At 38.3% G+C, this 27824-nt stretch overlaps 1 protein-coding gene across 5 annotated transcripts in view; it reads left to right on the top strand.

Annotated features, from left to right (window-relative positions):
• The first annotated feature begins 652 nt into the window (after window positions 1–652).
• Window positions 653–27824, top strand: part of OTUD4 (OTU deubiquitinase 4) — a 32937-nt gene continuing 5765 nt past the window's right edge. Inside the window, exons 1-20 of one of the 5 annotated variants that reach the window (XM_075709841.1) lie at window positions 653–1056; window positions 2611–2694; window positions 5700–5750; window positions 7697–7743; window positions 11069–11141; window positions 11619–11700; window positions 12510–12654; window positions 14572–14629; window positions 15610–15727; window positions 15961–16025; window positions 18098–18198; window positions 19649–19773; window positions 19880–20060; window positions 21247–21412; window positions 22784–22904; window positions 24983–25038; window positions 25591–25749; window positions 26318–26450; window positions 27507–27586; window positions 27662–27776. In XM_075709841.1, coding sequence (XP_075565956.1) covers window positions 901–1056; window positions 2611–2694; window positions 5700–5750; window positions 7697–7743; window positions 11069–11141; window positions 11619–11700; window positions 12510–12654; window positions 14572–14629; window positions 15610–15727; window positions 15961–16025; window positions 18098–18198; window positions 19649–19773; window positions 19880–20060; window positions 21247–21412; window positions 22784–22904; window positions 24983–25038; window positions 25591–25749; window positions 26318–26450; window positions 27507–27586; window positions 27662–27776 — 2116 coding nt within the window. In that variant the 5' untranslated portion in view covers window positions 653–900. Of the gene's footprint in view, window positions 1057–2610; window positions 2695–3872; window positions 3904–5699; window positions 5751–7696; window positions 7744–11068; window positions 11142–11618; window positions 11701–12509; window positions 12655–14571; window positions 14630–15609; window positions 15728–15960; window positions 16026–18097; window positions 18199–19648; window positions 19774–19879; window positions 20061–21246; window positions 21413–22783; window positions 22905–24982; window positions 25039–25590; window positions 25750–26317; window positions 26451–27506; window positions 27777–27824 lie in introns of those variants that run through there. The other 4 variants (XM_075709839.1, XM_075709840.1, XM_075709838.1 and 1 more) reach the window with 4 other exon arrangements.

Here is a 27824-nt window from a genome sequence, read left to right as displayed (position 1 = left end):
AGAAAAAGTAGTATATTAAAAGTGTTGAATGGCTATGGCTTTTTTAATCCCTTTTTAATTAGGGCTGCTTTTACTACCCCGGTTTTATTTCCATCTTCTTTCCTGCTTTCAAAAATAATCTTAAAGTCTAATCTGGTGGTGGTGGTGGGGGGGAACCAAAACAAACAAACCCCAATCCCCCCGTATCTATGGATTAGATGTCAGGCATCCCGGTGTTAGTTATAAAACTAAAAAGCCGTCGCGGGATGAAATGGGCCTGGCTCGGTGCAGGGCTGACAGCCAAGCCCGGAGCACCCCGAAAGCGGGGCGCGGCGGGTGCCCCCCCCCCCCCCGCTCCCGGGCCGCTGTGTCCGCCCGGCTCCCGCTGCTTCCTCCTCCTCCTCCGGGACTACCGCTCCCAGAAGCGCCCGGGTTGAAAGTGAAAATAAACGCCAGGTTACGCTTCTTTCCCCCCCTCCTCTCCCCGGCGGCGGCGGCAGCAGCACATGTCCTTTCTCTTTTGTTTTCCGCCTGGCAGGCCGGCTGCGCGATCGGGCTGCGGAAGCCGCCGGCCATCGCCGCCCCGAGGGAGAAGCGGGACCGGGACCCCGCCGGAGCGGCGTCCGGGAGCTGCCGCCCGGCCCTCCGGAGAAGCCTAGGAGCGACGGTTTTCATGGAGCTGGAAGTCCAGACCGCGGAGTAAAAACTTGGCAGTTTCTCTCCGCGATTGCCACATGCAAGTTGATAACGTGAGACCGGCCGCTTTTCTTGCTGCTGCTGCTGCTACCTCGAGTGCTGAGGGGCCAGCGCTCTCCTCCGCGACCTGCTGCCGTTCCCTTTGCCCGGCCCGGGAGCTGCTCGGCGGGTTCGCCTTGCCATGTGGGGCTAGGAGGGGTGCAGCGATTCTCCGCGGCGGTAAACATGGAGGCGGCGTGCAAAGCCGACGGCGGGGAGCAGAGTCACCGAGGCAGCGGCATGGACGACGCTTCTATGGACTGCTACTTGCGATCTCAGGGCTTGTACAGAAAGAGGGTTGCCAAGGATGGATCTTGTCTTTTCAGGGCTGTGGCCGAGCAGGTAACTGCTTACATAAACAAAGCTACTTCGCATGAAAGCATGGGAAGTGGATCTCATTAGCAGGTGATAATTAGTGTTAAAATGCAGACGAGTACAAGTTGAGGTTACACAGTCGTGTGCCAAGGGAAGAAAAAAAAAAAAAAAGGTTTCTATCTTGCGGGGTGAGAGAAGTTCTGTGTGTACAGTCTCCTTCTGTCATCAAGCAATTGTTACCTGTTTTGACCTTCCACTGCCTCCTGAGAGCTTTTTTCAATGTAAGATTTCAACATGTGGGTACAACTGCTTTGTATGAAACTATTTAGGAAATGGAGTTTAGTGGAAAGAGCTGAAAAGCCTTGTTCTGAGTTTTGTTAATTGGTTTACTATAAAATTAGAGAATTTATTCTCAGTTCTTCCTGTTGAATTCCCCTCCCCCATTTTAGTACTACTGTTAAAGGAAAAAAGTGACAGCGTCATCTTGTCTTAAATACAAACAAACAGTAGTGGGAGCTCTGGTGCTTCTGATTGTGGGAGCCCAGATTCCTGTGCTAATTATACACGTTCACTTTTTTTTGGTTTTTTTTTTCCCCAAATTACTTTCCCCACTGAATTTACAAGTTGAGGCAAGGAAACGTTATTGATCTGAAGTGAGTCATCTTTTTATTTCAGGGGAATAATCAATGAATATACATTGACACTCTGATGTTTATTAATTAATATATATAGAAGGTTTCTCCCACACACCAGTGTATATAGAACTTTTTCAACTATTAATCAAATTTTTAACATCCCATTCTTATTTTATGAAAGGGAAGGTCTTTAATTCAAAGTTAGTAGATGTTTATCCACAAATTTGGCCTAATCTCTGTATTCTTCATGCAGAAGAACTGAACTGATCTGAATTTGCAAGTGTTTTGAGGGTAGCGTGTAAGTATTGCAAGAGAGGGTGCAACTTAAATTGACTGGAACTTCCCTACGTTGTAGTGAGGATGCAGACAAAGTCACGTTAGAGATAACTCTGAACCTATGATGAAAGTAATATTTTTCCAGCAGAGATTTGAACAGGAGGTAGAATGCATGTGTCATACGGGGATCTGAATTCCTGGCTTCCAAATCAGTATTTGGGCAACAGACCTACACCTCTTAAAGTCAAGAGAAAGTAACCCTGCAGTCTCTTAGGTTTGGCTGGATTTCATTGGAATGAGTGCATGTTGGTAGTTGATTTCCTCATCCACTCCTGCGGTAACGTAAAGGTCTTCAATTAATTAACTCCTTTACAAAGGAGCTGGTTAAAGAATGACAACAAATGCTATTCCTTTGCTCAATAATTCCTTCTAAAATTGAATGTTTGAATTTAGTAAATCTATGAATTCTGCAGTTACTTAATTTTTGATTAAATAATTGAGGTTTCACCTCCATAAAGATGTTGTTACTGAATGAATGTGCATTTTAAATATTCTTAAAAATAAAACTAGAGTATTCCCAAGCCTGTATGACAACAGCATTAATTATTTGTGACCCATCATCAAAACTCCGCAGAACCAGTATCACTTTTTTCTGTTTCTCCCTTTGTAGGTGTTACACTCTCAGTCTCGGCATATTGATGTTAGGATGGCTTGTGTAGACTATCTTCGGAAAAATAGGGAGAAATTTGAAGCAGTAAGTATTTCTGTTTTCTTTGTGAGCATTTAAAAAAATGTTGCTTTATTCCTTCCACTTTTCTAAGGTATATTCTGCTGTTTGTGACAGTATTCATCATACCTATATACTAGCTGATGCTTTTTAAAGAGAGTGCTCTTTAAATTAATTGGCATATGTGTGGTGGTAACTCATTTTCATAAGCCTGGAGAAAGACCTGTATACTGGAGGGGTGTGGGGTGGGAATAGTTTTTAGTGCTCATTCAAGTTTAAGAAGGTTTGTTTTGTTTTTTAATAGTCTGTAGTGGAGCTACCAAAATCTGGATTTTATTGTAGTATAATGCCAATTTTAATAAAGGTCATAAAATGTTCTTATTGTGCTATTTAATTGCTTTTACAATATATAAGGGATTTGACCGACGAGATTAGTGAAATTTGTTTCAGGGTCTACCATTTATTATGCGTTTCCACTGTGTTTTCTTTTTTTTTCCTAAACATCTGTAACGAAGTTCGCCATCAACCATGAACATAAAAGATTTTGATATTGATCTGTATTTGGCCAATGTCGTCAGTGTTAACATTATAAAATCCTTTTTTTCCTTCCTTTTAAAAGAACAGTAATAAATAATGGCACTCCTGTTTGTGTTTGTATATGCTCTAGTGTATACACCATTTAAATAATTTCTAGGATAGCCAAAACAATAGTATGTGTAAGCATCTGTTACTAGAGGATTATTACTCAGCTCTCTTTTTCTGTTCTAAATTTACCTGGACCCAAAATAAAAAGGCTGTTTTAGATGCACATTGGCATAGGGAAGAGAAGGAAAGCAGGAAGAAGAGTGTATTCGCTCTAATTTCTGGCAAAGTGCCCTGTGCTCGAATGTGACTGATCACTGTTAATGTGGAAGTTGTGAAGAATGGATGACATAAAATACAGTGAATTCTCCCAGAGAGATGCATCTCTGACTTGGCTATTTCCATTTGCCAGGACTGTTTGTTTCCAGTCCATCTGAGGACTTATCAACTCTTAGATCTCTCTCCCTTCTTTTTAGTTTTATTTTTTCACTGCTGGCTTTTTAATCCCTTTCTTTCCAGAAATACCCCACTCACTCCAATATCTTCTTGTTTACTTCTGTTTTCTTGTTGTATTGCATAGTTTTTGGAAATACCATGACCCTTCTTGACTCTCAATGTGTGGTGTTTCTCCTCCCCAGTTCAGTTCTCAGCCAGGTAACTGCTTTGTCAGCCCTAGCTGGTTTTATCTTGGTGTCTCTCTCTTCCAAACTCCCAGTCTCATGGTTCTTTTTTTCCTCAGATTTGATCCAAGCGATATGACCTCTCCTTTATCCATCTTTGCCGTCCTTATGAAAAGTCTCTTATTTAAAAGTTTCTTGTAATTTTTCAGAATAGGTGTTTTCATGTACAAGGTTGAGGTGTTTCACATCTGCTCGCATTTCCTAGTGTTCCTACTCCCTCAGGTACCTCACTTCAGCTCTGCTGATCTCCTTTGCTCTCCATCTCTCTTACGTTAACAATGCTATATTCCAGATGGAAAACACCAAGTATAGTATCTCTCTTAAAAAAACCAACCAAACAAATAACAAATGCCTCTTTCCATAATCTCTTTGTTCAGCTCATCTGCCTTCTTGGTAGTTATGCTCCGTTGACGTGTACTGGTTGTACTCATTGAAGTTCCTCTTCTCTCTGTCTGTTGTAACCATTTCAGCTTGGATTTCTGTCTCTCTCGTTCTGTTGATACTGCTGTAACCAAAGCTTCAGGTGACTGTGTGTAACCACCATCTTCATCTTCATCCTCATCCTTTCTTGAAGTGTTATCTTTGATTGCTGCTGTCTTATATTAATTCTCTTTTTTTAACTCTTCAGTTTCCTGTTAGAACCTTCTGGTGGCCTTCCTTTCTTCCTCTTTGCATTATCTTTAGGTTATTTAGTTTTGACACACAAAACAACTACTGTCTGATCCTGTTTTACTGATCCATGTTTTAACTTCATACCTGATTGCTTCTGTCTAAATTAAAAATTTTGGCTGGAATTTTTGATTCTTGTCATGAACAACACTGTCCAGCCAGGTTCAAAACGGCTAAAGCAGAACTTTTAATCTTACTACTCTGCTCAGTTTTCCTTATTACCTTGTTTCTTAATCACTATGGGTAAAGAGGCCATCCAGCTTGTAGCTTAAGTTCATAATGGGAATCACTTCTTTCTTTGGACTTCTGTGGGTCTTTAATTAAATCAAGCAGATTGCGTCTAAATAGTATTTTTTAAATACAGCCTCTCTGTTGGGCAGCATGGTTGAAACACTTTGAAGTTAACATGTCTCAATTACTGCAGCATCTTTCCCTGGCCTTGACAAATGTGAATTTGGCCTCTTCATGCATGTTAAGGAGTGCAGCTGGGGGATTACTTTCTTAGCCTGGCACTTAGTGTAGCCCAATTGTTTGCATCCTTTCGGTGAAAGTAAAAGCAGTTTGTCTGAAGTGATACGGAAAAAAGGAAAAAGTGCTTTATGATTTGGCTATACTATATCTTATTGCTACTTGGGTACTACAGAAATGTGACTCCCATTTCTGATTATCCATTGCTGCCTGTTTCTTTTAACAAGGTACTTGAATAAGCCCACACATGCTCTCTCCAGTGATGCCGTGCACACCTAAGATGAATTGCCCATAAACATCTACTTGGCAGCATCTTTGCTTTCTTTCAGATTTCCTGTTTGGTTGCTGGATTTCTTTTTGGTTTTTTTTTTTGTTTGTTTGTTTTGTTTTGGATGGTGTGATGACTCCAAAAGCTGTTTATGTGGTTATTTTCTGGAATGCAGATCTGTATGTTTGACCATTTATTCCTTCATCTCTACATCACTTTATACTTACATTGTAAGCTCTTTGAGGGCAAGATAGCGTTAAATTTCCAATGGTACGTTCCCACTGGTACAGTGGGTTATAGACTGGGGATTCCATATGTTATATGAATAAAAATAACTCATTATTACTTTTTTTTTTTAAATACAGTTCATAGAGGGGCCATTTGAAGAGTATTTAAAATGTTTGGAAAATCCGCAGGTATGTTAAACTTGATTTATACTAGAAAGCAGTACTTTTGTTGAAGTTCATGGGTAATTGGATTTTTTTTTTTTCCTCACGCATGTTTTTGACTGAGCTTAAGAGGTCTTTGGATTATGTGAATATATGCTTTTATGGTGTACTCTCTGTTGTAAAATGATCTGGGGAGGGTTTTTTTGTGTCTTGATTTTAAACCTGTTACTCTTCAGAATTGTATTCAAACACTTCTAGCCTCTGCAAATGCCAAGAAACATAGCGTGGCTAGCTTTTTCTTGAAGACAGCCTTGAATAAAGGCCTAAAAGTTTAGGTACTTATGTAAGGGATATTATGAACAGTAGCCACAAGCTCTTACAAAGATACTGATTTGAAGCAAAATTACTATTATTTTTTTCGCCCTACTTTAATTTTAGTTTTTTTATTAGGGAGTTAACAGTTCTTGTAAGCTGGGGGAGGGGACAGAGGACTATCCAGTACAACAGTGCAAAAGCTGTTAATTTTTTTTAAGTGCTTGTACATAAATGTTATTAAATTTTCCCCTCCTAGAAATCAAAGCATGATTTTTTTTTTTTGTTTCTTTCTTTTCTCCCCTGCCATGCCTACAGCATCCCTAGTTAGAATGGCTAACCAGATGGTTCTTTATTTCAGTTTCCAAAATGAATGGTGGAAGGAGGAAAAAAGTGGGTGTTAGCCTATTCTGCTTCTGTCTTGCTTGGTTTCTTCCAGGATATTTAATCACAAAGCTTTGTTAGTCAAATACTAAGGTTATATGCTATGCTAAATGGTAAACCATGCTGTTTTCCAGTAGAACTTAGAGTGCACTGAACTACGCCAGTGTGAATGGTTTACAGCACTGCACTGTGTGTATAGAAAATGTCTTTTTTGAACATGTCTACTAATGTTTAAAAAAATCTTTTTGAAAAATAAAGCATACAGTAGCTTTTTTATATGATCAGAGAAACTAATATTAAGTTATTCTATATTTGAAAATTATCATGAGAATTTAAAAAATTATTAAAAAAGTCAAACTGCTACAAATCCCTGCCCCAAAATTAATTTTAGTAATTTTTAATTGAGTAAGAATTTTAAAAAGAAAAAAAAAATTTTTTTTTAAAAAGAGAATCTAGTCACATCATATTGGAACACAGTACAGCGATTAGGCTGGTAATGGAAGAAACAACTTTTACTTTTCTATGACTTGAGTCTGGGTTATGGTGTTACTGACATTTTGCTGTTTATCAGCTTTAAAGGGCAGACCTTTGGTTTTTCTTCAACTATAGGTATACAGCTGCTTGTATGAGAAATGCAGTTAACTATCAGAAGTTTATTTTGGCTGTTTGGAAGTAGTCTGTCTACTTTGTGTTGGAGCACTTCACCAAACCATGTCAAGATACTTGTATGGAAGTTATCTGTGTTTTACACATGAGTGTTAAGCCTCAAGGTGCTCTCCGGTTTATCTGTAGCTAAAGGCCCACAAAACCAGACAGTTTTGAAGGTAGAAAGTAACATTTTTAAATGCACTTAATAAATCTGACACTCACTTGTTTTTCAGAAATTATTTTTGAAAAGCTAGACTGCTGATTGTTTAAGTTTAACAAAAGAAAAAAATAAACCCACTATCACCTTCCAAAATCATACTCTCTAATGATAGATCTGCATTTATGTGATTGTTTTTAGTTCTCTCAGTTTTCATGCAGATCAGTTTCTACTTTGGGAAAAAATCCCTCTAGCTTGTACCCCTTAACCTAACTGCAATAGCTACTGTTATTTCCAAAAACCTTTAAATACAATCAAAGTGTGTCTGCTGAACTCCAGACTCAGTGGTGGTGTTTTTTGTGGTTTTTTTTTTTTTTTTTTGACAATGATTTCTTGTTTCTCTTGATCTGCACGTGAGGAAGTGTGTGTCTGCTTGAACATAATTTTCTTTTTTTTTTTTTTTTCAATACAGGAATGGGTTGGACAAGTAGAAATAAGTGCCCTTTCTCTTATGTACAAGTAAGAAAACCTTCAAATATGTTTTATTGAGATCAGTTGGGTTGTTTTGTTAGTTAATCAGTTGGAATAGCAAAGATGGAATTTTATGTTATACCATAGTTCTCCAGAAAATTACAAATATGCTTTGAAAATAGCAGCTGTCAAGGTATTAAAAAAAAAAAAAAATAGAAAAGTGAGCTTTGACAATGACATTTAATCTGGGATTTGAATACCGGTTTGCAATAATGTCACGTGTCTCACTTGCACAAGTAATTTTGGGTAGAGTTGTACAGTTTGTCTTTTGTTAATTTTCATATCTCTCTGTTAAAATTGCTTTTCTTCCTATTTCTCACCAAGGCTTTAATATTAAACCCTTTGCTAAGCTGTGGGTTGTACCCATTTCTTTATTACCTCTGTACAAATGCTCTGATGTAGCTTAGTGATACGAGTATTGTAGGCTGTATGCTAGAAAGCCCTTCTCACAACTCCCCTGGTATGAAGTTGTACGTGCTGGTGTAAGACTACCTGGTGTAGTGCTGTAGCTTATTCTCTTTTCTTTATAAATTTTCCTTTTTCCACTCTATCAGTATAGATGAAATAGTATGAGTTTGTTAAGGGCCATAGCTTGAGCTATGCTTAAGAAATGTTTCAGTACTTGTGCATGGACAAACACTCCTCTTGGTGATGAACACTTTTGCTGATGTGTTTTTATTAAATATAATACTATATATTAATCTTTCATCACAAAGTAGTATGAAACAATATGCTGAATATTTATAACTGCTTTCTAATTACTGTGTAAGGGAATGAGCAATGTACAGCATCTTCTCTTTCTGCTGTTTGTAAACCAGTTAAAAAATTCAGTATTTCAAAATGCTTGCTGTAAATTAATGACTTTCTTTGTACTTTGACTCTTGATGACACAGTTGATAAGAGGAAAGAAACAAACTAGTTACATTACTTTCAGGTACTTAGATGAGCGCTAAGCGTGGGAAATTGCATGACATTCTATCTTTGCATTTTATGTGGTTAATGGGACAGTTTAGAGTTGCATGTGCTGTATGGGTGGAAGAGGACTGAACTGAGCCTGACACTCTGAAAGTCAGAGTAAGGTTTGGCTCAAGACTTAGGGAGAAGGTGTGGTGGTTAGATTGAGCCAGGGTGTAGAGGGACATAACTCATTTTAAGTCAACAAAATTGCATTCTTGATTGGAACTGGATGGTCGTGATCTTCTGTTTGTTGTATTTCTGGCCATGAGAAACGTATTCTTATTAAATAGAAGCAGTTTATTTTGAAGTCATGATACATTGGTATCCAGGACCACAGCTGATAAACGAATACAGAGACAAATACTGGTTGATAGTAGTATTTTTTTTAATTTCCATTGGAAGCATGAGGAGGCTTGTGGCATAGTTGCAACTCTATGTAGTATTTCACTGCAGAGTTGAATACGCAACAATTGTTACTGCCGTACTTGTTTTGGGAAGACTGGTGTCCATTAAAAAGGCAATTTAGAGGCTCTGGGAAAGTAGGAATGGTGATGGAGGTTGGGGGAAAGAGTTGCTTCCCTTCCTGCATGCTGGCAGGCTGAAGGAAAGCAGAAGTATGAATTTCCCATTTGTGCCAAGTGGAGAAGTGAGAGAGTTTCAGACTCTTCAAGCATAGGATAGAAATGGAGTGTGGATAGGTTTGTTTTTATTTCCACTCCTCAGATCTGTCACAAGTATAATTTGGTTATCTAGTAAACTTTCCTTGCCTCCCCAAAGCAGGTAGGTCCTTGAGCTATAAAATTATTTTCCTCTCAGAATTGCTTTTTCTGAGTTGTTGTAGAAAGTTGTTTAGTGGGGTGGTTTTTTAATCCAAACACTGCACCTATGAATATACTTAATTACTTTGCGAGACTAAACTTTTGCTTGTGTGAGCAAGGAAAAAGTTGAAGGAAGTGATAGATTGCTGAGCAAAGAATTCAAAGGGAGGATTGTGGATAAAAGAGAGAAAAAAATTAAATTTAAGATTACAACAGAGATTGATTATAGCAGAAAAACAAGTAGCAAAGACTGATAGTCTTTCAGTTTTTAGAAAATAAAAACCCAAATAGCATGTCATGTCAGTATCAGTTGTGGATTTTCCTGTGTTTGTCACTTTATATCCAGTTCAACTTTTTATGCTTTGTAATCTAACAAGGTAAAAAAAGAATTAGTGGAGCGTAAATTCTAAATTTGCTTAACTGTAGTAGCTCAACTCTTCATTTATGGTATTTTTAATCCTCTTAAATGTAATGAGTTACTAAAACCTTTGTTTGCAGTGATAAAAAATTTTCTAAACCTGTTTTGAAAAACTGTGCTGGACTGATACTCTTGATGATGAATATCTGCCAATGCTGCAACAGCACACTATCTGCTTGTTTGATCCAAGCTTCCCAAAAAGTTTATTTCTGTTCTCTCAGTTGAAGAGACAACAGGGGGGTTTCTTTGCCACTTTAAATTCAGCAATTGGAGTCTAACAAACAGAAAGTGGTATTTGACTCCACACTTGCTGGAGTCTTTTCCAAAGAGAAAGGGAAACTGAGCCTTCTGAATGTCTTTTTTGCAGTGTGTTATCCATTTTAAAATGCAGGAAAAGATTCTTCTTGCTGCACATGAAAAAAACTGAGCCATGCGGAGGGCATGATTTTCAGAGGAGCAGGAGACTTGGTTACGATATTTGATCCTCAGGCAATGCCTCCTGATGGTGTGTTAGGCTTTCAGTGTGCTCCTCAGCATGCTGTGGCAGCTGGGCCACTGTTTGGGAGCGGAAACATTGCGTGGACCCTTCTGAGCGTGAGAACTTGGTTTGGGAGGCAAGAAGAGTTTCTGAGCACAGACATGGGCTGTTCTGTTAGCTGGCCTCTGTGCCCAAAAGGGTTCTTGCACACATGTAATCAATCTGCTAGTGCAGATTTAGCCTAATCCATTGCTCACCTGCTGGAAATTTATCACTGTTTCCTGTCTTGGTTCATAAAACCAACTGCCTCTCTGTTCTGGTGGGTTTCCAAGTGGCAAAGTGTAATGAATTTCTCCAGGACTGGGGACTCATCGTCCTTCTAGACACAGCTCCAGAAGGTGGTGTCTGGATTCACTTGTTATTGACCCTGCGCATGTTGTGCCAGCACATCTTATTCTAGTATATTCTTTCATGAAAGTAAGCCTTTTTTTGACCAGTGATAGTTGTACTCATCTTCTTCAGTATTCTTTTCCACTAGGTGTTTTTTGTGGTTATGAGTGTTCCTTGAACTTGACTTGAATATTCTAGTTTTTATTGATACTAATTTTTAAATGAATTCTTAACTGCTACTTTTTTTCTCAGGAAAGATTTCATAATATACCGGGAACCAAATGCTTCTCCTTCACACGTAACTGAAAATGGCTTTTCTGATAAGGTAAAAAAAAAAAAGTTATAGCTATTGTGAAAGGCTGAATTAAGACTACTTATATGAAACTATTTGCTGCTTATAAAGTTTCATTATTCAACACAATGAAATGTTCTAAGAATTAGATTTTAACAATTTCTTTTGTACATATTTAAGGCGGCTATTCTGTTAATAGATGTAGCACTTCTTTTTGAATAGATGGTCCATATTTGGGGTGTGATACATCTTAATCTAAAATTCTGTAAAAAATCAATTTACAAGTGCTAACTCACATAGCTACCTCTTTCATAAATTCTTTTTGACTTTAGGTCAAATTCTTTTTGGTTTAAAGGACATCCACTAAACATTTTGATTGTTTTATTGATACCTTGAGATCCTGAGATCTCAAAGCACATTGGTACATTAAATTGAATTTAAAAGGTGGTCCTCATATGAAAAATCAAGTGAGATGCAAAACCTAAAATGTCTGTGTGCTTTTTCTAATAGGTATTGCTATGCTTCTCAAATGGAAACCACTATGATATTGTTTATCCCATAGAGTATTCGGAAACGGCTGCTCTGTGCCAGTGTAAGTATTATGCTGGTTAGTTAAAAGCACATATTTTTACCAAAAATCTTGAAATGATCACCATCAGGTTTCAGGAAAAGGCTCTGTATGAAAGTTTATGATAGTCATTCTTTAGTAGCTTATTTCCATTTGAATTGTCAGTGACCATGATTTTGCGAGAGCGTGAACTGTTACCGCGTCCCGATTCTTGACAAAGTGGATTATATACCAAGAAGAGAAGATTTATCTGCCTCTTTGAATCTGGGTGGTCTAATGTAAACAGAAGATGTTGGTGTACTAAGTTATAATCTGTTGCATTGTCTTTAGTCAGCATTCTAGTTTTAATTTTGTATTTCAGACTATGTTAGCAAACTAATTGTTTATGTTAGTTAAAAGTATCCTTGCATGTGCAACTTGTCACAGAAATCATGGGGGTTGCACGTGTAAAAAATAACTGTCTTCATATATTCTTGTTTTCTTTACTAGATGGCAGAAATGTCCAAGGGTCCTCAGCAGGTTTGATAGGTCACTGTGACACTCCCCACAGGGATTCTCATTCTTCATGAAAACTCTGCCTGTGCGCAGAGTTACAAGGCTAAGGCCAAACTTGCCTCTCAAGAGACCTGATTTCTCGTAGTGTCATGCATACCTGTTAAGCCATAGTAGCTGGAGCTGGTTTTGCTTCTAATGCCTTCACTGTTTCAGTTAACACATCAAAATGCTTGCTTAGTTTGATTGAAGTAATTTGAAATGTATCTGTAATAGTGGTGTAAAATCTCATTTACCTTCTAAGTGATTTTGCCCTTCCACTTTCTCCTCCCCTTCCCCAGCTCTGCTGTATGAGTTGCTGTATGAGAAAGTATTTGATACGGATGTAAAGAAAATCATAGCAGAACTTAGTGCAGTTGGTGTGACAGAGGAAAGTAATGGTAGCAGTGAAGTATCTGCTTCAGATTCAGAAGATGACAACTACAGGTAAATGCAATTTAAAAGTTAATGTAAGATGCTTGTGAGTAATACATGTTAAATAAGTTTTCTGAATTTCTGGTGGGTAGTAGACTCTAACAGTTTAGAAACCTTTACAAACTACTAAGAGGAGAAATGCAAAGAGGTAGGGATAGAACTATGAAAGAATGATACATTAGTTTCACTGTACCTAAGGACAGGGTTCTGGTTGCTCTGTCTTTCCTGCAGTCTAGCTTTGGGTCTCTACGTAATGGAATATTGCCATTGCAACATGTCCCTCTTCCTGTTTAAAATAGCGGAATCCCCTGGGAGAATTGTCAGTGTGCCAGTCTGGCATGGTACACTCCATGAGAATTACTTGGCTCACTCTTGCAACTGAGTAGAGTTACAGGAATCTAATCCAAGTTGTGTTGCTTCAACATCTGGGGGCTGAAATGCCTGCTTGAGATGTAGCTAATGAAGAAATACAGATGTAGCTTGCTCCATTTTGTTCCTTGATCTTTATGAAGTGATTGTGTTTGTGGGTTTGTATTCCTTTTGCTGGACCTGGATGCTCTAGCTAGCTTTGAGATTTTGACCTACTGATTCCTTTGCACAGTAAGTCTTTGACAGTGCCTTTTTTGCATTTAACATATCGGCAGTTTTTCTTCTGTTTAATACTGTTCGTAACACCCTGGCTTGTGTGAAATTCCATTGAAGCCATGGAGATAATGCTGTATTATTAGTGCATCATGTCACCTCTTCCCGCTGAACATCATTTAAAGTCCTTCCTGGGGGCTCTGCTGTAGTCTGTGTGGCATGTGGCAGAAGGAATTCTTTGAGACGTCAGGAGCTGATTTTTTCCTCAAGCTAAAAAACAACAGAAAGGAAGATGATGGAAATCACCACAGAAAGAAAACCGAGTTCTGGGAAAGGGATTAGCTTCCCTTCTTCTTCAGAAAAAAAAAAAAAAATACTAGGGAACATTTCCAATTAAAATAAAAAGTATTTCTGCCTCAGGGAACAATTATTGTAGTTAAATGTCAGAGAGTGGAAACCTTCTCTATTCCTTTCTGTTCTTGGAGCTTTCCTGGGCTTCATATACAGTAGCATTACCCCGTATTGTTGGGATTCATAAGAAAATGTACTGCTAACCTCCATAGCACCTTTGTAAATGAAGGTCATATACTCACTTGAGACTGTCAAACTCAATATTTTTTATTTAAACCATATGTCTTATGACGCAAGAGCTAGCGTGTGAGCCTCTTGCCCTAGTTAACCCAAATTACACTTTGCTGTGTTTATGAAGTCTTAAATTTTTTGCTTGTCTTAAAGTTGACTTCAGCTTGTTTCATTACCTAGTTTTCCAGAAGATCTTTTTCATTTTATAAATATGAACTTTTCAATTATGTTTTATTAAATGTAATAGTTTATTTTGGTTTTGTGAGACGTTAATGCTGATAGTTGTCTACAGCTGCTGTAGGGAAAAATACTTGGTTTTTCTCTCTGGAAAGTAACTTTCCAGCAATGTCAGGTGTGGAAAATAAGAGTAAATTACAGTGCCTGATGCCAGTTAACTAACAGAGTGGTTGGTTTTTTTTTATGCTTTTGCTATGTTTTCTTTGCAAAAATTTTACAGGAATTTTTTGTTTCCCCTGCCTGCCCCTCCCTTTTTTTTTCCTTAAGTGATACAGTGATAAGTCAGTACATGTAAGTCAGACTTCCTAAAACGTGTACTTAAAATCTCTTTTTTAGCTTTTGTTTCTATATGATATAGAAATGTAGTTCTTGTTGTAGACTTAACTTTTTCATTTTAAGAGGTGACTATATTCTGCGGTATGCTTATTGTGGAAAAAAGTATTTTTATTCAGTTCCGAGATGTATCTTGCCTGATGCCCAGGCCTTATTAATACTGTATTACCACAGCTTGCTTCTGTCCTTTTGCAGAAGTAAAGCTACAACAGTTAGTGATATGAATGGATTGAAGTCTCTTTCTGGCAACAAGGTATTTATATGTTAAGATTTATTTTCTTCCTGGTAACTTATACTCTGCTATATTTTTCAGTGCTTAATGTTCATGAGAGAATCTTGAGTTTCTAATTTTCCTAACATGTAATATCTTAAAGCAGGGAGGTGATTGTTCCCCTTTACTCGGCGCTGGTGAGGCCGCACCTGGAATACTGTGTCCAGTTTTGGGCCCCTCAGTACAAGAAAGACATTGAGGTGCTGGAGCATGTCCAGAGAAGGGCAACGAAGCTGGTGAAGGGTCTGGAGCACAGGCCTTATGAGGAGCGGCTGAGGGAACTGGGGTTGTTTAGCTTAGAGAAGAGGAGGCTGAGAGGAGACCTTATCGCTCTCTACAACTACCTGAAAGGAGGTTGTAGTGAGATGGGTGTTGGTCTCTTCTCCCAAGTAGCTAGCGATAGGACAAGAGGAAATGGGCTCAAGCTGCACCAGGGGAGGTTTAGGTTGGATATTAGGAAAAATTTCTTTACGGAAAGGGTAGTCAAGCATTGGAAGAGGCTGCCCAGAGAGGTGGTGGAGCCACCATCCCTGGGAGTATTCAAAAAACGGGTAGATGTGGCATTTCGGGACATAGTTTAGTCTAGTCTACCCTTGATTGGTTTAGGTGGGCTTGGTAGTGTAGGTTAATGGTTGGACTGGATGATCTTAAAGGTCTTTTCCAACCTAAACGATTCTATGATTCTATGATTTTAAAGACTGCTTATTTCTTTGGAAAGTAATGTTTGCTTTTGAGGTACCACATGGTGGGTAGTGTCCTTTTTAATGCTGCTTAGTTCTTAATTTTGTTCTGGTATGGTTGAAAGAACATAATTGAATTTTTTTTTTTTCAAAGCTCTTTATGCTTTATGTATTTTCAGCTTCTTTATATTTCAGTTTAAAGCATGAGCACTGTGATGAAAAATGGAAAACTGTACATCTTTATGTAGTTGACCATTTAGCACTTTGTTTTGTTTCACACAGCACCTTAAGAGCAATGGGAATCCTACCTTGTTGGACTTACCTAAAAAAGTTCTTAAATCACTCAATCCATCAGTTTACAGAAATGTTGAATATGATGTTTGGCTCCAATCCAAATGGGGTAAGTAACAGAATACTTCCAAGTTCCAACTTTTGCAAGCTGATGCATAAAGTGAAGCCCTCTTGAAGAACAGTGATGCATATGTCAGTTTGGGTTTAGGCAATGGTCTTCCTCACATGGGTCAGTGTGCAGATTTAGGGCCTGAACTTCAGGTTTGCATTTTTACTGCATCAAGAAAGTAACTCTTTTGGTGTATTTAAACTAACAGTATATTATTGCTAATGTATTTACAGATCAGCAAAAACAAGATTTCTCTATTGCTGCTGGCATGCAATACTCGGTTGGAGATAAATGTAAAGTAAGTAGTATTGAGTTATAGTTTATAGAGACATTAATGTTTTGCTCAAGATGCCAATTTTCCCTCTTTATTAAGTATTCTGATTATATAATTGCTACTTTCTAAATATTCTTTGCTTGTGTCTTCCAACTGTGCATATGCTCATTTAATTGTTGGTGTTCATGACTTACAGCATACATGTAGAAAAGTCATGTAATAGGACATCTCATCAGTGCTTTTTTACCGCATTATAAAGTCACAAGTTAACTTCAAGAGTGTATTTAATAAGATTGACTGTGGACCTTAATGTTAAGTATGCACATAACTTCGTGCAGGTATGCCTCCATGGTGAGTCCTTGCTCAGTGTTGTAGAGTGCTAGCCTCTGTGTGAGAAGCAGGTGTGTTTAGGGCAGTTACTGGGTTCAGGCCAAGCTCTGTTCTCTCGGTGGGCTCTGTAAGCTCGCTAGTTATCCCTTGATGTGCAAAGTGTGGGGTAGGTCTGTTTTACAAAACTCATTGTTATCTCCAGTGCATCTTTTGCTGATGGCTGCACTTGCTTTATCATACTGCTACAGTTGTATGATGAAGAACAAAGTTTTAGTGTTTTCTGTCATATAGGCTCTTCTTTGGAGAGACCAAAACCAGTATCATAGTTCCATGTATTTATGTTCAACTCCGGAGATAACGATTACTGTTTGTAAATAGGCTTTGCTCTAATCCCATTACTTTCAAGTAATGGAATACAGCTCACTTTAGTTACTGCAGATCCTAAAGATCCTGAAGTTTTAGGTGATTTTTCTTCTTGAAGTATTCAAAGTGTGTAAAACAGTTGCTTTTTAAATTTTATTAAAATCTGTAGTATGTATTGCTGCTTAAGAAGAAATAAGATTTGCCATTGAATTCTGTAGTACTCAAATTTTATATTGATCTCCTTAGGTGTGTTAACTAAACTGGTGGTACTTGGCTAAATATGGTTCTTTCTAGGACATTTGACCAGCTATTAAAATTACTAATATTAATCTGAAAATATTCAATTAGGCTTATCATGCAGCATGGGGGCTCTTTCAGTTTTTACTTTTTAAAATTTGTGTAATGGAATTAAGCATAGTGAATAAATTGCAGGAAAAACACATCTCTCAACTTGGGAGGAAAAAAACCCACCCCACAAAAAACCCAAACACCCCCCCCCCCCCCCCCCCCAAAACCGCAAACCCACAAAACAAAAAAACCTAATGTGGAGTTGATTATTTATTGCTTAATAGTACAGGCTTAAAATTTGTATTTGAGACCCTAAGGCTGTCTTGTGTAGTATTTACTAAAGGGTACAGATATTATGAGTAGAAAAAACTCTGGTAATTAACATACTCTCTCTGTGAAATTTTACACGTTCGTGGCAAGACAGTAAATATATGGGATAAAAACATGGTAAGGAAAGATGAAGTAAATAGTAAAAAGTGGAGTTGACCAAATTAATACAACTGGAAATGCAAATGTTGTAGTGGAACGTTATGAAATTTATTTTATATTTAACGGAAGAATTTTAAGAACATGGAATGTCAGACAAGTAACACTATGACTATGTGTGAACAACTTCTTTTGGTTGTTTTGAAAACCTTTCTGAAGAATAACTTAAGAAATAATTGGTGTTCATTATGTTCTTAAACTAAATTTCACTGAAGTTAGTAATGAATTTTTCTTTTCCTTACATGTATTTTAACAAGGCAAAGCTTTGGGTTTTATTCTAAGAGAAAGTGTTTTCAATAAAGCTGAAGAGTCTTGATACTCTGATTACTTTTAACTTTCTGATGAAGTTTTGAAAGCCATGTTTCATTAAGTAGTGTTACCTGGCAAGCTTTCTGTTTGTTTTGGTTTTGTTTTTTTAATAGTACTTTTATTTCTTTTGGAAGAAGTGATATGGATCGAAGGTTTACTTTTGATACGTTTACTGAATTGTGTGATGTTTATTTCTCGGGTCCTCCGTTGCCCAGAGGAAAAGTTCTATTTTTAACATTGCTGATACTTTAGAGTTAAGTCCTCTCATTGTCGTCTTTGAAGCTAATGCACCTTTTTTTTTCTTTTCTTTTTCCTTATAGGTGCGCTTAGACCATAATGGGAAATTTTATAATGCCCATATTCAAGAAGTTTATTCAGAGAATGGGCCAGTTGTTGTATTTGTAGAAGAACTTGGAGCAAAGTAGGTGCTTAATCCCTTTCGGAAAGGAGTGCCAAACTGAACCTTGGTAATGGCAGCATTACCTTAGTTCAGAGTTAATTTCAGCCCCTGAAGTGTATCTGCTTCTTTACTAGAAGCAGTACTACCACAAAAGTGTTAAGAAAACAACGTACTAAATAAAAAAAGGAAAAAGGGGTTCTTCATTAATTGTCACTTCAGACTTTCTTCTTTAGTGCTAAGTAGTCTGGATATTACTTGCAGAGTAAAACAGTAACTGCATTAGTATTAGAATTTTTTTTTTTTGCACAAGATTCAATCTTGAACAGATTGATACCATCCTAATGAAGTGTTGTGTGTTGTGCTTAATAATTACATGGTAGATTTGTGACAAGCTTTTCATATTAAAAGGTCCATCAAATCACCTAGCTTCTCTGTTGATTGAGTAGCTCTGCCAGATTTCATACAGAGAGTGCCAAGTTGCTGTTTACATCAGCATCATCTTTGCCATACCTTGGTACAAACTAAATGTTTAAAGTTGTTGGTGGGGGTTGTGGGGGTTTTTTGTGTGTTGTTGGTTGGCTGTTTTTGTTGTTTTTTCTAGCATAATAGTGGTGGTGGTTTTGGTTGTTGGGGGGAGTTGTTTGTTGGTTTTTTTGGTGGGGGGAGGGGTTGAGACATCTTCTTGAGCTCTGCTATATGCTCTGTAACTCTTCTGGGAGGGGGGGGGAACCCCACAGTTGAGTGGGGTAGGGAAGAGGAAATACTTCCAGTCAAGGTAAATGAGGGAAGGAAGAAGATGCCCATTAATCTCACATGATCTTCTTCTGTAAAAAAAAAAACAAAACAAACCAAAAACCAAAAAACACCCAAAAAACCCCCAAACCAAAACAACAAAAAACCCCTGTTGTGAGATCTGAAGATTGTCTCACAGTTTGTTCCCTTTTAAATTGAGATTTAACCTGATTTGAACTGTCCATTATAGATTTTAATGTCTTCCTTTCAAATAATGTAAACAGTTGCTTGGACATCGTGTAGCATCCTCAATTAAAAATGCAGTAATTGCTCTAGGATATAAACCACCAATATAATGTTTTTCAATCTTGACATCTGTTGTAGTGTTTGTGATAAACTTATCTGCATATATTGCTTTTTCTGATCATTCTCCTTTTCTGTCCGTCCTGAAGACATTATAATACTCACTTCACAAATGGCTGGTCATTCTTTACTGGATAAGTTTGCATCAACTTACCAGAGAGAGTTTTATTTTTAAAAAAAAAAAAAAAAAAAGGTTTGTTCTTCTACACATTGCTTGAGTGTAATCATAAAGAACAAAGGACTTTGAATGCAATGTTCTCAAAAATGGAAAGATCCATCGCTCTTAATAAATGTGGTATTAATTTATGCAAGCCCCAGTCTGCATATCTGCAATATCTTTAAGATATTTTTCCCTCCCTAATTCCTTGTTTTTTAGGCATGCTGTCTCACTGAAGAGCCTTAAACCTCTTCCACAGGCCTCTCCTATGGAGGGCTGGAACACTGTGCCAGGGAAGAAGATAAAAAAGTTTTTCCCAACATGGGGGCAGAATGCTCAGCCTGGTAGGATTGTACCTGTCTTTGTGTGGCAGAATCTTTATTGTCAGATGTTTTGTCCCAAAGAGCTTAAAAAAAACCAAACAAACCTGTTTTCATGTTTTTATTACAGATGCAGATTGCAGAGGGCCAAAGAATCAGAGCAAGTCAATAAAACCCCAGTCAGCACTACCTCCTAGACTTCAGCATACTGTGGGAACCAGGCAGCATCAGTTCTTATGTTCTGGATCCCAACCTCATCAGACCTCAACTGAGCAAAAAGCTCCAGGCAGGAATCCTTCCCAAACTGTAAGGTAAAACTACAAATAACATCCTTATCTGGAACTCTGGCTAAGCTTCTTGAAGCCCAGGTGCCTGCTTGAGATCCTTCCAACATGCTCTTCTGAAATATATTGCCATTGAATTCTTAAGAAGTGTTCCAAGTCTGTAAGAATACACACAAGCACAGGAAAAATAATTCTTTTCTTTAATTTTTTAAACCTTTTTCAAAATTGCTGCCATCATGAGCTCCCACTTTTTTTCTTGCATGGCAGCATCTCCCCTGGAAGCACCGTACACCAAACTGCAGCTTCTTCTTGGAAAGTGGATGTTGGGTTTTTTTCTGGTTGGGGCTGAAGTAATGTTGCACATAGTGCTTCTTGGGCATGGCTAAGATCTTCCTTCAGCTTCTGCAGAACCTATCATAGAGGACTGCTCCATGTTATGACTGATCACTTGAAGGAGTATGAGACCAGCATTTTGCCTGCATTTGTTGGTAGTGATTTTTTTGACTTGTGCTGCTGCAGCAGGGTTTCTGTTTTCATCATTGCCACTCTTCTGTCCTATCTAAACGAGTATTCTGTACTTGGCTACAACCCAAGCTCTTCATGGTCTCCTGTCACTCTTCTGTATCTTAACTCCTTGTGGAATAAATGGGGCTGGGGTGTCTTTGGAGTCTGCCACATGCAACTTTTAAGGGCATTCTTCTACCTTTCACCTACATACATGAGTACCCTAAAATGTTCAGTTAAATAATTCAGACAGCTGAAACAGTGATGTTAATTTTGTGTAGTGATGCTTCAGACATTGAAAATTATAATCCATTTTCCCTTTTGTTTTATTTACAGAAATCTTCTTCCCCAACTTGCTCTTGCATGTTCATAGATAGTAGATGGGGGGGTGGTCAGTACTCAATTGGCACAGAAATGGATTAGATCGCTTGATGTAGGTGTTTGGTTTTTAACTATGATCTAAAGTTACCATTTGGATTAAGTCTTTCAAAATTGTATTGAACTGAATAAATCATGGACAAAATCCATTCTTTCCCTTAAATTTTATGCATATGGGTAACTTGCAGTGGGCAGAAAGGGATCTGGTATATGTGGAATCACATAAGCAGTGCTATATAATTATCTTCTTTCTAAACCATGAGTTTGTATTGTGTTTGATACTGGTGAATTTCTTTGTTGAAGTGATACTGTTTAATTTTTTCCTTTACAGAAAACCAGACCGGGAGAGAACTGAGGATCTGAACCATGGGAGCAGAGATTGTAACTACTTTGGCCTGTCTCCAGAGGAACGCAGGGAGAAACAGGCTATAGAAGAATCTCGTTCACTTTATGAGATCCAGCAGAGGGATGAACAAGCTTTTCCTGCTCTTTCCAATGTATGTGGCTTTTTTAATTGTAGTTAATAGTGGATTTTTCATACTTGCCCGTGAACCTTTAATTAGCAATTATTGTTTTGCTGTCCTTGCATTACAATACAATTCAAAAGTTAAGGATATGTTCTTTACACTCACTTTCCACATAGAAATATGTGAATCTACAGTGCTTTATATATTCAAGATAAGACACGTACATGGTAGTTTCCCTGGGAATAATTGATGTCCACCATACACAGTTCTTTAGGCCTGTAATTATGGTAGATGTGAGCTTCTGAAGCTGTGGGCTTCTTTCTTCATGTTCCTCCTGTCTTTGGAAGGCTTTGCACTCCCTTACAGTTACTCAGATGTTGTCTTTTTCTTGTATGGTGGGATCAAACCTCAAGGTGAGGACAGAACTTGCTCTGAAGTACAGTTTAATTTAACTGAGAAATAGCTCAGTAAAATGGCACTGTGGTGCTTGAATTAGAGGTGACTAGGTGATTGTTTCTGATTTGGTTCACATAAAACCTGCTTCATTTATAAGTGACTTTTCTTTTTAGCCTGAGAACTTACTGGTGTGAGAACTTGCCTGGTGTCACAAGTAATGCAAATTGTCAGACTTGCTCTTTTACTCGTGTGGAGCTAGCTGGCTTCAATGGACTTGTCTACATCTTAGGGAAGAATGTAGCCTTTGGATTCTGAGAAATTACTCTATTGATGCAATTTTTAAAGTGCATCGGAGTCTCAGGGAGCGAGCAGATCCTCTGGGTAAAGAGCTTGCTGTCCCCATAGGTTTATTCTAGAGACATGTGGGGCTTTTTGGATTTAAATCCTAAGGCAAACAGAAACAAGAAGTGGGCTGGGAGGAATGAATAGGTGAAAGATGGGCCTTAAATCTCTTGCTTTGTGGAAGTGACTTCCTGCACCGTATCTTTCAGTTCTTGAGCAGTAATTACTTAAATTGGTGTAATCGAGAAGACGTGTACAGCTCTTCTGCACTGCAAAGAGCAGGCTAAGACGGAAGCCTAATGGACAGAGGTTGCTCTCTCTCTCTCCGAGCTGTGGTAGACAGTATGCTGCATTTGCTCACCTGCAGAAGGAGGATATGATTTTAAAGCGGATATTGTCCAAGTGAAGCAGTTTGTTTGTCATATAAACTAATGACGAATGCTTTTAAAGGACACTTTGCAAAATTTAGTGATGAATGAAAGAGTGTATGAATCTGAATGAATACTGATCAAGACTGCTTTCCCCGTCCCCCCAACCTTTCTGCCTATCACAGAGATAAGTATTATGTGTCATGAAGGCATAATAGTATCATATCAGATGATGGCAAAGTGTCATCGGACTTCTTATATAAATTAATATTTCTGCTTTTGTAAACTTCTTTAGAATCAGTCAGTTTGTCAGGCTGCTACACAGACTGTGGATAATTTAAACCAGAAAAAGTTCTCAAATAATGAGAGAAGAATCAGCAAGTGGACAGCAGAGGTGGAAGAGCAGAAGGATAAAGGTAAAAATAAATGTTTTTAGATCAAGGGGGTTTTTTGTTTGCTCGTTTTATTACCAGCCCCAGAATTTATTCAAGATGGGGCATCTGTTTATGCAGTGAGGGGAAAATTATCATAATAGTGCCAAACAGCTAGGCTCAAGGTAGCAAAGGTGTGGTTTGGGAAGAAAGTACATGTTTTCCTGCTTTGTGAATGTGGCTGAGAGAGCAGGCTCCTTGCTGGGATTTTTGTAGTAAATGGGAAGAGGAATGAGAGAAATGAAAAGACTATCGGAGCCACCCTAAATTAGATCCTGTTGAAATTCTAGTGAGCGTGGCAGAAAGTTCCAGTGGCAGGAGTATCAAGAGTGCTTACTGGAGTCAGGAGAAAAGCAGGTAAAAGTATTCAGTGCAGCATGGTTAAGAATTAGCATACAACAGTATGGAAAGAGGGAGAAGGTGGTGTACAGAAGAGTTGAAAAAAATCCCCCTGTTCACAGTTGAAAGAGCTGTCACATGGTCAAAATTTGTTTGGGTTTTCTCCTTCCCCACAGTCTGTTATAACACTCTTTAGCTTCTCTTCATTGACTCTAAGCTTTTCCTGTTCTGTGAGGGAGTGGAACATGGCAGTAATAGGTGAAAGCTGTAGTTGTCAGGAGGGAGGTAGTAAATCTTTGCTAAATGCAACTGATAGGTGGGTTTTTTTGTTGTTTTGTTTTGTTTCTCGCCCCCCCCCCCCCCCCCCCCCCCCCGTCAGCTTTGCCATAACTAAACACTGAATTTGGTCGTGGCTTCTTCCACTTCCCCCCACCCCCTGACTAAATAATAATAAGCCTGTTAGCCTCCTCTTAGAAGCTGTTCCTTCCCTCTGTTTTTTGATTTTTTGTTTGTTTGTTTGGGTTTTTTTGTTCCCTTAGTTCTGGCAACAGCAGAGGCATTGCTGTTGTGTATTAATGATACTTGTGCTCCTTAGCCCCTCTTCCAACATGTAATGCCTTCTTGAATAGTCTCACAAGTACTCATGTTACCTATTTTTCATTCTCCACACATCTCAAAACTTGTTTCATTTGAAAACTTGTTTCATCAGCAATGCCAAAAAGAATGTTGATGTAGAGAAAGCTCTTTACTACAGTGTCATGATAAGTTTTGCTGAAGTGCATGGCACGTACAGCTTTCTCTGTTTTTTGTGACGCTCTGGATTGTGTTGCCTCTTCTGAAATTAGGTTAAAAATCCTACAGGAATAAACTCTTACTTCCTTCTGAGTATTTAGAGATTCCTATTGGTGCTTGGGAAATTGGCAGTAATTCTCATAATCAATATGGTTTTAATTTACATTGTTGTCTAGTTGTGATGGTGCATATACTAAGCTTTTAAAAAGTGCATATCTCTTCAGCAGCTACTATTAAACTTACGTGCATGAATTTGATTGACAAGCAGTGGTAACCAGATTTGAACATAAGCTAGAATGTGAAAAAATTGTACAGGTCTTACTATATGGAGATTACGCCATGACTGTTTTTCAACACTGCCCCCCCCCGCCAAGTGTTTGCTGGTGCTTGAGGAATTAAACTTTCTGCATCAGTCTCAAAACTCTAGATCTTTGAACCACTGAAACCTTCTAAACTGATCTATCTTTTACTCAAGTCAAAAGTAGACAAAACTTTAAGCTTCTGTTATGTTAATGCTTGAATATGGAAATGCAGATCAAAACATTTTCCCTTTAAGCAAAGTACGAACTTACTTCTTTTTCACTAGGAGGGATTTAGGATGAATGATAGGTGTTGAGAGAGACTGGTACATTTCTTTCCTGCTTCCCCCAGGCATCACTGAAATGGTTAATAAACATCAGTAAAGAACTCCTGTAGAGCTTTGAAACCCCAGGCTGAAGTAGCTGCTCTGTTACTGCCCTAGCAACTGTTTATTTTAGGATGCTATGATCTTTGATAAAAATGGAAGTTTAAGTTTTCTGAAGTAATATGTGCTGAGGTAGGTTTTGTTTTGAAGGTTTAACTTTGGAAAGACAAACTTTTAACTGGCTTAAGTTGTGATAGCCATAAATGGTGTAATGGTTCATTTACTAGGTTATGTCTTGGTGTTACAGAGTCAAATTCCAGGCAGATCCACTTAAGTCAGAAGCTTGAGCCAAATTCATCTGAGGTAATCTTAAAGAAAAGACCAAATTTTTTTTTAATGTTATTGCTTCTCTGATACATGATTAGCAGAGCAATAGCTGCCTTTAGAGCTGTGATTGCTGCTGCTGCTGCTTTACAGCTTTTAGTGAAATACTTCTAAGGTTGGAGGCTTGTATTGCTGTCAGCTTTCCTCAGCCCCTGTAACCCATACTTATAGTCTTTCTGTGCAATCTGAGTTCTCAAATCTGGGCTATCGAGACCACTTACGAATCTGGATTTGTAATTGCTTAGTACAGTCTGTACTTTCAGTATAATGGGACCATGAAAGATCTGATGTTTACTAATGGCTACTGTGCTAACAGACCATGATCTCTGAAGTTCAGCGAAGATTTGTGGCCTCTTGTTGGCTTTTAACCTTTGCTGTCCTTTCAATGAGCAAAATGTTACACTAGTATAACAGTGATTGGGTGCTTAGCCCACTTTGTATGTAGTGTGGTTTAATATCTTTGAATGAATCTTTGAAAAATAAATTTTACTATTACACTAGCTGTGTCTGTTGTTTCTAACTTTGCTTTAGAAGAATAGTCAAGATGAGAGTTACCCAAAAGCTTCATCTCCTTTGGAACAAGTAAAAACAGATTCTCCGATTCTTGCTGAGCAAGTAAGAAATGTTTGTTTGATTTCAAAGTTTTCCAGTCAGGAGACTTCAGACAAAGGGGAGCTTCATCACCGCCACGTATGTATTATAATACTGGCTTTTAATGACATAGTCATTTCTGTGGCGATAATGCTAAAATTTCATATTTACAGTTAGGAATCTGTTACATCCAACATAAAGAATGTAAAAGGACAACCCGTGATAGAAAAGTAGAAGTATATCCTTTTTCCTCTGAGAGGGGGGTTATTTCATACCTTTCTGCTAAGATAACCATGCTTTTCACTTTAAATTCTTTACCTTTGCTTTTTCAGGTTTCTCCAAGGTTATTGGTAATTGTTTGTGAGGGTGGCTTTTCTTTTGGGTGGGAGATACTAAATTTAATGCTTGTGGAGGTGGTTATAACACTGATGGCTGGCTGTGGTACAGGCACATTCTGGATAGAACGTAGTGCAGAGTTCTTCACGCAGTGATGTAACTTATCTCTGTCATGTATACAGCCTGACATGTTACTAGTTAATATTTTGCTGTGGTGATGGTGGAGTCTGGATAATACTGAGTCATCAAGTCATCTAACAAGTCAGACATGTTAGGGGTCACCAACAGCGGTGATTTAGAATAATTTCATGTGATCTCTTTGTTTTTATAGAACCTGACAGAATGCTTACCAAGCATAACTCCCTCACCAGTCTTTTCTGAGGTGCATTTACCTCCAGCAGTGCCTTCCGTACCAGCCATCGTGCCAGCTTGGCCAAGTGAGCCAACAACCTATGGACCAGCAGGTTTGAAGAAATATTAACATAAATCAGAAACTACTAACCCTGAAAAATACTTTTAACTGTCTTGCTAAATTTAAGATGCCTCCAGGAGACATTGTTTCATATAACCTCACATTCCAAAGGCAGTCATTTGTAGGAATATAGTTTCTCACTGCTGAAAGCTAGTGAGAGTTCTCGTAGATCTTTGATTGCCCACGTGTATAGTTTGCTTTACTCCCTACCTGAAGGTGGAAGACGGATGCGTACTCAATTGTTTTTGTACTGAGTGGGATAGCATCAGGTTTTGAGGGGGCTTATTCTGAGGGTCTGCTTAAGGTAGAACACATGGTCAGCATGTTGAAGCTTGATGTGTGTTTGTGTTCTGTGTCCCATGTAATAAGCTCCTTGATTCATTGAGGACTCACCTTGGGTGTGGTATGTCTGGAACTAATGAGATCCATTCGGACCTGAGCTGCAACGCCAGTATAATGGTTTTCCTGTGCTGTGCCTATCTTCTGATATGTGGAATTAGCTTAGATTCAGTATCGCTCATTAGATCAGGTGCTGTACTTTCTCTCCTGCTGTTGTGTTTCTGTACAAGAACTGGCTTTCAAACTGGCAGACAGTCTTCACATGATACAGTAGTAATACTGTCATACTTGACCGCATCTGTGACAGAAGATGCATAGCCCAGTTAATCTGAGCTCAGACTCAGAGCTGACTGTAAATGGCTAGTCAGAGTGAGACCTGCAGAGATTCATTTGTAAGTTTCTGTTGCCCCCTTTTTTTCCCTTCCTATTTTCTTCTGGTATTCATAATTTTAAAAAATAAATACGGGAAGGGTTTAGCTATTTCTGGAAAGCTTAACTGTTTTACTCTTTCTAAAAAATTTCTCTACATTTAGCCAAATCTTCTTTTGTTTGTAACTTCCTGACATGAGAATTTCCTCCTATGTCTTCTGGAATACCTTTTTTTTTCTTTTTTTTTTTTTTCCCTTCTGTCTTTTGAAACTTGCTTTCCTGCTATCATTTTCTTTTGTGATTGCATATAGTTGAGGTGTATATGTGTTTTCTCCCTTAGGTATTCCAGCCCAAATACCTGCTTCTTCATTGATGCCAGCCCCAGCAACGGGACCTGACTCTATTGTATCACAGGCTCAGGTAACATCTGCTCCAGTTGCTGGAGTTCCTGTGTCGCTACAAGCAGTTAACCAGCCTTTAATGCCTTTGCCTCAGACTCTGAATCCTTATCAGGATCCGCTATACCCTGGATTCCCTTTTAGTGAAAAGGGAGAAAGAGCTGTTGCACCCTCTTACTCCCTGTGCAATACTGGGGAAGACTTACCTAAAGGTGAGAAGCTAGAACAAAGTCTGGATTTTATACCACTTTTTCCTAATA

Source organism: Pelecanus crispus, chromosome 4 (genome assembly GCF_030463565.1).
Source record: "Pelecanus crispus isolate bPelCri1 chromosome 4, bPelCri1.pri, whole genome shotgun sequence".
Lineage (NCBI taxonomy): Eukaryota > Metazoa > Chordata > Aves > Pelecaniformes > Pelecanidae > Pelecanus > Pelecanus crispus.
This window is presented reverse-complemented; position numbering and strand designations above follow the sequence as displayed.